This window comes from Polyodon spathula, chromosome 3, assembly GCF_017654505.1.
Source record: "Polyodon spathula isolate WHYD16114869_AA chromosome 3, ASM1765450v1, whole genome shotgun sequence".
Lineage (NCBI taxonomy): Eukaryota > Metazoa > Chordata > Actinopteri > Acipenseriformes > Polyodontidae > Polyodon > Polyodon spathula.
The window spans coordinates 82,718,524-82,730,796 of record NC_054536.1 but is presented as its reverse complement, the minus strand read 5'-3'; the positions used below and the strand labels follow the sequence as shown (position 1 = coordinate 82,730,796).

General features: G+C 37.0%; 1 protein-coding gene across 3 annotated transcripts in view; it reads left to right on the top strand.

Annotated features, from left to right (window-relative positions):
• Positions 1-12,273, top strand: part of LOC121313499 (laminin subunit alpha-3-like) — a 150,651-nt gene that overhangs the window by 95,285 nt on the left and 43,093 nt on the right. For all 3 annotated transcript variants that reach the window (XM_041246133.1, XM_041246132.1, XM_041246134.1), the window contains exons 30-40: positions 870-1,059; positions 1,583-1,709; positions 2,182-2,321; positions 2,736-2,851; positions 3,333-3,544; positions 4,012-4,216; positions 4,998-5,142; positions 5,429-5,569; positions 9,881-10,042; positions 10,449-10,550; positions 10,766-10,849. In XM_041246133.1, coding sequence (XP_041102067.1) covers positions 870-1,059; positions 1,583-1,709; positions 2,182-2,321; positions 2,736-2,851; positions 3,333-3,544; positions 4,012-4,216; positions 4,998-5,142; positions 5,429-5,569; positions 9,881-10,042; positions 10,449-10,550; positions 10,766-10,849 — 1,624 coding nt within the window. The remainder of the gene's footprint in view (positions 1-869; positions 1,060-1,582; positions 1,710-2,181; positions 2,322-2,735; positions 2,852-3,332; positions 3,545-4,011; positions 4,217-4,997; positions 5,143-5,428; positions 5,570-9,880; positions 10,043-10,448; positions 10,551-10,765; positions 10,850-12,273) is intronic.

Below are 12,273 nucleotides of genomic sequence, written 5' to 3'. Positions count from 1 at the left end.
CAAACTGGGCAATTAGAACATACAGTATCATTAATGAGCAGGCACAAGGTCCAAAATTAAAAAGGGACAATAGCAGGCTGTCCAAGGAATAAAACAGCGATAGCATCATTAATTCAGGCTTTAGAAAACGACTCTTAACAAGCATGACAATGCAAACAAATTACAGAACATACATGCTATGTTTTTTTGGTATTTCAGTGATAAGGCTGCTTTGAAATTTGTAAATAAACACATTAAAAATAGGATTATATTAACAGGTCTAAATACAATATGAAATTGGGGGTAATATTATAATATGAAAGGTAGAAATGCTGCAGAGATAAGTGACTGTCACAAAGTACCTACATGTAGAATGTGATTTGACCAGAGCAACGACCTGGGTCCTCGTATTAGCATCTCCACGTATTGTTCTATTTGAGTTGACAAAACATACAAACCAGACTGAGAAAAGAAAGATAGACAGCTCAGGGGTTACTTTAGTGAACAGTGACATTGCTAGAATGATACCCAGGTTTGTCAATGTGTTGAAACAAAGGAATAGCCTGTAAAAACTCCTAAATGTTTGGGCATTGTGAAAGTTTTTTTATTTAAAAAGGCAGAAAATCCCAGTACTGTAAGGTTTTTTTTTCTTAAGTTTTAAGACTTTTTTTTCCCATACAACTATGAATAGGTCTCATAAAAGTACACTTGTTTTATTTGTCTTGCATGGTAAGTGTCTGATATAGCGGTTTAGCATGTCAAGGACTAAGTTAATTGATCAGAAATGTATAGTGTAAAGTGTTGTTTTATTAGAAATATATTACTCACAAATCCAGTCAGCACCTACTCTGCAGGATAACAGTACGCTCCGCTTTGAATTTTGATTGCAGTAGCTTGTGTGTGACGTCCCAGTTTGAAGTACCGCCGACAGCAATACTTCTGGATGCAGTTAAAGATGGGCGGCTTTCATATGGATCAGAGGCGTCACAATCAAACGTGCTGCGTCGTAACATAGGGGACATTGGAGCATTGTCTCCCCACAGTCCCAGAGGGGAGGGCGTGCTGTTAAAATCCCCACAGGTACAAAGGGTTTTGGCTGAGCAATAAAACACAGCTATGTTTGGTTGTGACAGAATATATGACAGTATACTTTCAAAGTATAATTGTTTTTCAAAGTTACAGGAACTGTACAAATATGGGTACCACTTTAAAATAATGGCAGTATTCTTTTCGGTAGCATTTCATATGAGCAACATATGTTTTTTTTTTTGTGTAATGCATTCAGTAGTTACGAGGATAATTTAATATGACTTTGTAAATACACCATTGTTATTAGAATCAGTTCTTTAGAATTCATGTGAAATTGCAGCCGTTATTTTAAAGTTTAACAAACAATATATTTTAGGAGCCTTGCTGCTCCACACCCTGTAAGAGTAGAACAAAGTTGTTGTTTTTTTGTATTCATTGTTATATCTTTTTAATGATCTGAATACATGATATATTCATTTACAAAATAGAAACTCATGCATGTGTTACAACCCAAGTATCCAGGTAACAAAAGAATGCACGGTTTAAATGCGCTGTTTTTTTTTTTCATGAACAGAATCAAATTACCTTCAAGACGCGGGTCCCCAGTGTGGATCGTTATGTTTTTGTTGTGCATTTTCGTCAACCAGAGCATCCCTCATTTCCTGTGGAAGTGCTGGTGGATGGCGGGAGACCCTGGGTGGGTGAGTTCCACTTTGCTTTTATTCCTCACAAATGCTAAGCAGGGCATACTGTAAGTCAATGGTGGTGTGCATTCCTGAACCCAACTGGGAACAACAGCACCACATTGTTGAAGACTCCAAAAATACCTTTGTGTGCTTCCCACTGGATTAGCACAATTGCTGTTCTGTTACCATAGAGGTCAGTCTCATGCCTGCATGCTAAATGCTTGCCATTAATTTTATTTAAAAGAACTAAAACTTTGCTTTACAGAATGGGCAGAATACAATCATTTTATTATAGCCCAACCTCAATTAATACACAATGAAGGCCACCTCAGGCCTCAGACAGGTTTGTTATAAACCCTTGTAAAAAAAACAAAAAAACAAAGCAGGTCATTCGAATGTTTGCCTGTCTGTTTTTGTTTTTTTTCCCCGTAATAATAAACATATAAACTGATAAACATTAACACGCTCATGTTGTTAACACTGCTAGGCTCCTTCAATGCCTCTTTCTGCCCTCATACCTCTGGTTGCCGTGATCAAGTCATTGCTGAAAACCGCATTGCCCTGGATGTCACTGACCAAGAACTCTTAGTTAACCTGAAAGTTCCAAACGGGAAGACACTGACAATGGTAAGTTACTCAGTCCAGTAGGGTGGACACACAAACATTTTTTTGTATCTAATGTTATGGTTGAAACTTTCTTGACATATTAACGGATCATTTGGAATTAACACTTTTGAAACAGAGAGTATATAGGGCCTAATGTTTTGAGGTTTCAGCCCCACTCAGTTATTATATATTTTTGTCATTTTATCTATTGATTTTTACTTTTACTTAAACAGCACTTGTTCATTGGTGATTGTTTTCTGCTTCATTAGCTGATTGAACACAGCGGGTGTCAGTTAGCTTGCTGATCAAACACACGGGTGTCAGATAGCTTGCAAGCCTTGCTTGTCATCGTTGTTTTTCTCATTGTTCAGCGAGCCTGTACATGTCTGATTTTAATCTTATAAACAGACACACAGTTCAAATGTCTTGTTTCAGGATTACATCTTGGTCATTCCTGAGAATAATTACAGCCCAGATCAACTTGATGAAAATTCTTTGGATCAGTCTTTTGATTTCATCAACAACTGTGGCGGGAACAGCTTTTACATTGAGTAAGTTGTTAAAAGGAGAATGCAAATAATGCTGTATTAATAACGAAGCAAAAAATATTCAAAGATACAATAATATAATATTATAATAGTATAAATAATCATGCCCCATGTGTACTACGAATACTACTACTACTACTACTAATAATAATAATAATAATAATAATAATAATAATAATAATAATAGCATTTTTTTTTTCATTTGGCCTAGAAAGTCCAAATTCAACTTTAAGCAAAGTACTTAATTAATTCCACTTGCCAACACAACAGCACTATATGCTAGACATTTATATGCTTTTAGTGGTGCCATCTAGTGGTGAATTTTTAAAAATAAAAACAAACCAAAAAAAATGTAGTTTTGCTGAATGCTTTTGAAAGAATCATTAAAGAAATAACAGGGGAATACAGTAAATATTACCTCTGAGAAACTGAGAAACCCTTCAATTTCACTTACTCAGCTGCCCTCTTATGTTTGTTTGAATAGCCCACTTACATCAACACAGTTCTGTAAGGATTCTGCTAAGTCACTGGTTGCGTTCTTCAATGATGGAGCTCTCCCATGTTACTGTGATATGTCTGGAGCCACGAGCCCTACCTGTAACCCTGCAGGGGGCCAGTGCTCATGCAGATCCAATGTAATCGGGCAGAAGTGCAATCGCTGTGCTACTGGCTTTTATGGGTTTCCGTACTGTAAACGTGAGTATGTATACTTCATTTAATTGCAGTCTTTTTGCTATTCTTGATTCCAGGTTACATTCTCGACTTCCTCTTTATTAACTGCCAAGCCCTATAGCTTGAACCATGCCAGCAATATCCCCTGGACTTAACTGATAGCTATAAAGGGTTTCACCTCATAGGGACAGTGGTGCCTTTACGGATGAAAGGCATGATCCGTGTCCACACCAGTTTAATCAGTTCTATTCTAAATATATTATATTGTTGTTGTCTTGTTTGTTAAATCATGTGTACAAACACTTACAATGCAGATTCAAATCATCATGAAGTTTTAACATCTACTCTCATGTAATGGAAATCAAGGACTCTCAATGTGTTTTGTTTTTCATTTTGTAACATGAACGTAATTGGTTCTCCTTTCAAAAATAGAATGGAGGAAACCCTTTGAAAATGTGTAATAGTGTGTTAATTGGCCTCTCTTTTATTAGCTTGCAGCTGTGGCAGGCGACTGTGTGATGAGGTCACTGGCCAGTGTATCTGTCCGCCCCAGACGGTCAAGCCCATGTGTGACGTCTGTGAGACTCAGGCATTCAGCTACCATCCTATAGTGGGATGTGAGGGCTGCAACTGCTCTAGAACCGGGATCATCAACACTGGAAACACAGACTGTGACAGGGGCAGCGGGCAGTGCAAGTACGCTATGCCGCACTTCAGCAGACCAGGGCTCAATTACAAGTGGATTTGTGTATTTGGATTTGGAATTGGAATGGTAGTAGAACCTTGGCACAACTGCGTAATTGTAATTACTATCAACTGCAGTTCAGTTGCACTTTTATTTGTCATACTTTTTTTTTTTTTCAGAATTTCACAATTTCATAAACATATGATCCACTGCATATCAGGATAATTTTGCTGAATGACAATGATAATTACAGCAACATTGTTAACTTGATATTAGAAGCAGCCTTATAAAATTAACTCTAACTGCATTTAGCAAACAACACAGGAAGAACTATACCTTGATCAGAGACCAACGGTCCAAAGCAGTTAGGCTTTCAAATATGTGAACTGCTAATTATGAGCGCTATATAGACACACCTTTCCACGCTTAATCAATCGCAGTTCCATGTTGTGTTTTACATTGAGTGATCATTATCCTCGTATTTTCAACCACTTTTACTGTCCCGATTTTGTTTGAAAAAATAAAAGATATACGATATTCGTACTGTTGATTTGATGGACAACGGCACCTATGCTTTCTGCCAGTACTGTTTTCAGTTCAACACTTGTCTTCTTTCTGTGCCTTAAGGATATTATCTTCAATTATTGCTCATCCTTGTTAGACAGCTTTTTGGGTCTTCCAGTCCTGGATTTGTCAATTACCGCTGATGTTTCTCTGTACTTGTTGATTATGGTTCGGATAACATGTTTAATACGCTTTGCTCTATTTGTTTATTTATTTATTTTACTAAAGGTGTAAACCAAAAATAGCTGGGCGTCAGTGCAACCGCTGTGTTGTTGGTTCCTATGGATTCCCTAACTGTAACCCCTGTGACTGCAACCAAGGTGGGACTCAGCCTGACGTGTGTGATCCTCACACCGGACAGTGTCTCTGCAAGGTAAATTCAGTGGCTAGCTCACTCTGTATCCCTCTGCCACAAACTCTATAATCACCCTGTACCTATAATACCCGTTAAGTAGTAAAGGAACAGCCTTTGTCCCAATACTGTACTCATACGTGTAGGAGGATAGTGTATAAAAGGCTGCCGTTACATTTACAATATATTTAGCTGAAAACCGTAGGGTCTCGAGAGAGAACAAGGCCATAATGTGACACCTGGAATTGTTTCTGAAGTATATATTATAATATACATGTATCTTTCATTTTATGTTTTATTGTACTAGGAAAATGTTCAAGGTTCAAGATGTGATACTTGTCGCCCTGGATCCTTTTACTTTGATCCAGCCAACCCCAAAGGGTGTACTAGCTGTTTCTGCTTTGGAGCATCTGATCAGTGTGAGGGAACAGATCAGCGCAGAATTAAGGTAGGCTCAGAGGCTTAAGGTTCCTTGGGTGCCTGTTGTTACTATTCAAGTATACAGCATTATAGCATTATAAGTAGAGCCCTGTGTAATTATTATTATTTGTCATAATTTTTCGTTTTATTTTTCACAAATTTTGTTTCATTTTGTTCGGTTACAGCTATACACTAATGAAACAACTCAAATGGATGTATATCAATAATATTATAAAATGGGTCTTTTAAATACTCTGTCCTGATTGGTCAAAACTGGTCACATGGGGGAGGGGGGGGTGAATATTACAGCATATCCCCATGGGTTGGCACTTTTCAAAAAGTGGCGAATCACTTGTAGATATCCATACACCACTGTAATGTCTAAGAAAACAAATGGTAGCCATATTAAAATTTATATTAATAAACACTACTAACCACATTTAATATAGAATTGTGAACAAATTAATTTAAAAAGCAATAGCTATATTTAAATTCACAATAAAGATGACACATGTGATTTCTGTCAATTTTGGCCTTTTGGGAAATCAAACTCTAGATGAGATTTTGGAGTCTGAGTCTAAGTCTAAACTATTTCAAGTCGGAAAAAAAATTAAAATAAGTAAATACTACTAAGCATCTTGAACTTATTGAAGTGCAGATTCTGGACATAGAAAAGGAAGAAAAAAAAGACACAAAAGACCACCACCTGGGCATCGGGTGTCCTATTTGACTGGCTAAAACAAAAAACATTAAATATTGATTTGAAATTCCTCTGCCTGATCTAAATCATTTGCTAAGGGAGTTTTATACCACTGTCTTCAGCTCAGAGGGACAGGAGTATTCACTCTCAAGCTATGTGACCCTACGAGCCTGTCTTCATCATTTTTTAAACAGTCCAGCAATAAACCACAAAGTGAATTTGATAAGTAACCGGGTATTTCAAAATGCAAACAACATTTTTGTTGCCACTATGAAGCGGTACCGCAAATCTGGCAAGGATACCTCCCGTCACTACCCCCGAATCACAAAGGACTATTTAAAAAAATTAAAAACTTCACGTGACACTGCTGCAGGTCTTGTGAGAAAGGTTTGGTTTGATGTGCAACAAAATATAGGCAGACGTGGTAAAGAAGGTCGTCGTGATTTAGAAGCAGACTCATTTGTGCTTTGCTATGATGAAAACGGCCAGGAATATTTCACTTTAAAATTGAATGAACAAACCAAGAATCACAAGAATTATAATGAATCAAATAAAGAAAAACCCAGAGGTTTCATTTACTCCTTCCCCGGAAATCCTCTCTGCCTTGTACTAAGTTTGAAATCCCTGAAGCCGATGCCCTGAGTTTTTGTTTACATCCTGGACGTTTGAAACATGGAAATAATGTCTGTCACTGGTCATAAGTGTGAGGGAAGCCTTAAAATTACTGGGCACCATCTCCAAGTGACTGCAAACAGTGGAGCTACACGCTGTCTTGCACGTCCTCAGATAACCACAAGGACAGCAATGAAGCAATCACTATGTTGCACAAAATTGATTGCTGCAGCTCCACCTACTGTTCAGAATGGAAATCTGAAAAAAGCGCCTGTAAATCTTCAAAACTACAATTTCAATGGCAATGTTCAATTTAACATGTATAAATAGTGCTTCTTGTTTTTAATCAGTTCAATGTTTATTTATATATATATATATATTTATATATATATATATATATATATATATATATATATATATATAATATATATAATATATATATATATATATATATATATATATATATATATACAGTACCAGTCAAAAGTTTGAGTTCACTTGCTGGAAACTAGGTTTTTTTCATAATTGACAATGTTTTACATCGTATACGTTTCTGTAAATACTTGAAAATGAAAACACATGTTACAATATACAGAACAAAACATAAGGAGTATCAAAGCAATGTTCAAGAAAATTGAAAATTGTCTCTAAATCTTGGATTCCTCAAATTAGCCACCCTTTGCCTTAACAACAGCCTCACAAACACGAGGCATTCGGTTAACAAGTTTCAGCAGGAAATACCCAACATGTCTTCCCAGCTCTTCTGCAGCAATTCCCAGAGATGTAGATCACTTGTGGGTAGCTTTGCTTTAACTCTTCTGTCCAGTTTGTCCCATACAAGTTCTATGGGATTGAGGTCTGGAGACTGGGCAGGCCAGGTCATTAGATTGAGTTGTCTTTCACTTTTCTTCTTCGCCAGATAGTTCTTGCACAACTTTGAGGTGTGTTTCGGGTCATTATCTTGCTGAAGAATGAAGGACTGCCCAACTAGCCATAATCCTGATGGAATGGCATGCCTCTGAAGTATGCTATGATAGCCATGCTGGTTGAGCTTGCCATGGACTTGGTAAAGATCACCAACTCTGTCACCAGCAAAGCAACCCCAGACCTGACACTGCCTCCTCCATGCTTGACATTGGGACCCACACATGCAGAACTCACGTGCTCACCCTCTCTGTGTCTTACAAATACTTGGCGGTTGGACCCAGATATTTCAAATTTTGACTCATCGGTCCATAAGACCGACTTCCACTCCTCAAATGTCCAGTTTCTGTGTTTTTTGGCCCAGGCAAGTCTCTTCCTCTTATTCTGCACTCTTAACAATGGTTTCTTTGCAGCAATTCTTCCAGTTAGGCCGGCTTCACGCAATCTCCTCTGAACAGTTGATGGTGAAACATCTGTACTTCTAGTAGCATTTAGCTGAGCTTGTATTTCAGGGGCAGTTAATCTCCGGTTTCGCAGACTTGTGACTCGAATGAACTTGTTGAATGAATATTCTCTGATTCTGAGGTCACCCTTGGCCTGCCTGACCTTGTTCGGTCCTCATGAGTGCCAGTTTCTTCAAATCGTTTGATGGTCTTGGCCACAGCAGTTACAGACACTTGCAAAGTTCTTGCGATTTGTCTTAAAGATTGACCTTCATTTCTTAAAGTAATTACAGATTTTTTTACATCCTTTTTTCTTTGCTTAACTGAGCGTATTTTGCCATTTTCTGCTCCCTTACATTCAGGAATGACAAACTTGTGCCTATGCTAACTATATTTATAGTAATCATGGACCTAATTAGGTAACATGCTAGTTAACTCAGAGAACATCTAACAAAGACACTTTTATTTTTATACTTTTATACTTAGGCCAGTATTCTAACACTGTGTTATACACATTTCAGACTTTTAACTGACTTGGGCTTCAGACTGACATCCCCTTGCTTTGGGTGACCATTTCATTGAAATGGACAAGATTTACATTTTCATGTAAAAATTAGATTTTTGAATGCAATTCACTTCTGATTATCAGCTTATATAAGTACATGTGTCTTATAATGAAATATTAAGTGTTTATAGACAAGTTTATACAGTTAAAAGCATAGATAATCATAAAAAAACCTGGTTTCAAGCAGGTGTACTCAAACTTTTTTGACTGGTACTGTGTATATATATATGAATGAATTAAAAAGTTAGTTTTAAGGGACTGTTTTTTCTTAGGTCAGGCAGAAGCGGAAGGCTATTTAATAAAAATGACTTTTTTGTTAATTAAAACATGTTTTTAGTTTTTTTCTTATTTCTATTTAGTTATATATATATTTACACTGCCCTACTATTGTGGGGCTATCATAATGATTGCACATACAGCAGTCTACCCATTGCAAAAAACTATAGGAATTGTATTTCAATCCCATTCACTTAAGCAGGGATCCGTTGTACAACAAAACAACACTCTCCAAATTAAACATCTGCACAAGTGCTAGTCAGAGCATCCATTTCCCTTCAGACCGTGTCTATGGTAATGGCCGATCCTTGACTACGATTGCAAGTATTTCTTTAAAGTATTTTATTTATAAACCTCCCAATTAAAAAAATATCATTGTATGTTTGCATTATAATGAGTTTTCGTTTTCTATTTGCATTTAGTTTTATTTCATGCAATTTCGTATTTGCGGAAAACACAGAGGTGTAATTATAAGAATAGCTTGCTGTAGCAATCTTTAAAAAACACACACAGACACACACACACAAACAGTAATTTAATATAAACTACTTCTACATTCCTGTTTTACAGTGCTTATGTTGGGTGAGATGCACTAAGTATTTGCTCATGTGCAATGTAGCATTTTCTGTGAAAGTGAAATAAAACTTGTTCATTGTTACTAGTTTCTGGTTTGTTATTGACCCTGATTTGCACTCATCTAATGGTACTCAGGTATGGTAGTCCAAGACGAGCGCTTCATTGGGGTCTATGAAAACAGCCACTGGTATATATAAACCTTAATAAATGTGGTCGGTTGTGTCTTATGCGCTTGATTTTTAGTTTGTAGATATGAAAATGTGGAGGCTGGAGAAACTGAATAAAGAGGGAATCCCTGTAGTCTTTAACCCTGGAAGTAACACAGTAGTGGCTGATGTTCAGGAACTTCCTGTCTCTGTGCATGACCTGTATTGGGTGGCTCCACCCTCATACTTCGGGGATAAGGTGAGTGCAAGAGGAATGAGGAATGCCACATTCTGTTACCTTAGCTGGGAAGAACATGTTGACATATTTGAACTTTATGCAATAAATCAGGAGCTTTTTAACATGCTGTTTTGATGTAGTTTGGTAGGGGTGTTTATCGCAAGTATTAGTCAACTAGTTGACTGATCAAATAGAAAAAGCGACTGTAGAAACTGTAGAAACTGGTATTTGACTAATCGCACGTGATTGGGAGGTAATTGAGATGCTTGCGGTTTCAGGCGGACCGAAGTGCACTTGCATAGGTCTTTCAAATAAAGTGGAAGTTGTTCTGAACACTATTTTTTTGATATGTGTGTTCCAGTATTTACACAAATTTGTATGACCAAGCCCATATATTTACTGTATACATATTTTTTTTATTATGTAGGTGTCATCCTATGGTGGCTATCTTACCTACCAGGTGAAATCCTTTGGATTACCAAGTGAAGGCATGGTTCTGTTGGAGAAGAGGCCAGATGTTCAGCTTAGCGTATGTTCTCTTTTTTTTTCCCCTTGTATCCTGCTGTTGGAAGATCAGTGACATCTGTAACAGTAGTACTGTATGAGAAGTAACATGTTTAATAACTATATTTTGTTTTTTTCCTTCACTTATCTTAATTGCTTTAGTTATATATGAAGACTGATTTTATACAGTATATGCCACAATCTTGTTTTATTGGCTGTAAACCTTTTTTTTTTAAACAGGGTCAGCAAATGACGTTATTATATCTGGACCCACAGAACCCTTCCCCAGACAGGCTATACCAGGGGAGAGTTCAGTTGGTGGAGGTAGGAGGGTATTTTTGATCTTACAGTATGTTTAGTTGCTGTATTTTTCCTCGTCAACAACATACACTGTTCAGCCAGGTAAAGGAATGTCTCCATAACAAAGTGAATTCCGATTGACATAATGTACTTAATTAGACATTTCACTAATCAGCCACCAGGGGGGAGGCTATTTCCAATTTTACTGCATATACAATAAGTAGGCAAAAACCTGGTACATTACTTTATTTCAGTATATCAGTTATAGTGGTGAAAAAAGAAACATTTATTATAATTTTTTTGATCGATTTACATTTTAACAGTAGTTATAACTAGGGCTTCTGATTTTCTGCTTTATCCGATAAAAAACGATAAAAATCCCCTGATACAAAACAAAATTAAATCGTTGTATATCTAATAAACACTGGAAAAACACTGGAAATGGTTACTCAGTTCACATTGACTCGACCCCTTTCCCTGTGAAAAAAATAAATAGGGCAATGTCCCTCCTTCCTGACTTGTATCTCGGATTGATTCATTCTAAATACTTTAAACCCACTGCAACTATTGAGTGGCAGCAAATTGCTGCATTTCTATTAGAGGATTATAACACGCTTGCGAGATTTAAAACGAGATGTTCTTGCTCGCGAGATTAAAAGCTAGGGAGTATTTACACACTTGTGGAATTGTGGCGAAATGTAAAAACAAAAAGCACAATATTTATTTTTTATTTGTTTGTTTGTTTGTTTGGCCAACGTGCCCTTTTGTTTTTTAAAGTGTTTTCTGTTTTGTTCAAATCTTTTGTTTTATTATTTAATAAAGCACTGAGCGGTACCACGCAGTAGTTAGTTAGTTTAAAGTATTCAGAATGAATCCGTGCTAATGGACTGCAACTGCAAGCATTTCTGCCTCGCCTGAAATCGGGGAAGTTTCTTATATGCAAGTCAGGAAGGAGGGACATTGCATGACTAACTGCACTGGGGTAGAGCTGAAGTCATCGTGAATTGAGTAAGCATTTCCTGTGTTTTTCCGGTGTTTATTGGATATATAGAGATTCAATTATTTTGTATCGGAAGGTGCTTTATCTAGTTATCAGTTAAAACTGAGAAACAGAAGCCCAAATCATGATGCATGGTGGTCCTGATGGGCTACATGTATGGTGCATAATAAGATCACATGATCAGCTAATGATGGACTGTTTTGTTATGTATTCATACCAACTATGAAGAACCACTTGGTGAACCACAATATACTATGTTGTGCTTTTGGTCTTAACACAATACTGCAGTCTCAGCATCCTTTGCACCTATATATGCAAATGAGCTACTTGCTGCAGTTGCTGGTAAATTCCCTGCAGTGGTTCAGGCAGGGAACTCACTTTTAATCAGTCAATCAAATCAAGCTTATTAAGCGTTGATAATTACTTGTCCAACGATCGTCAAGGAGAG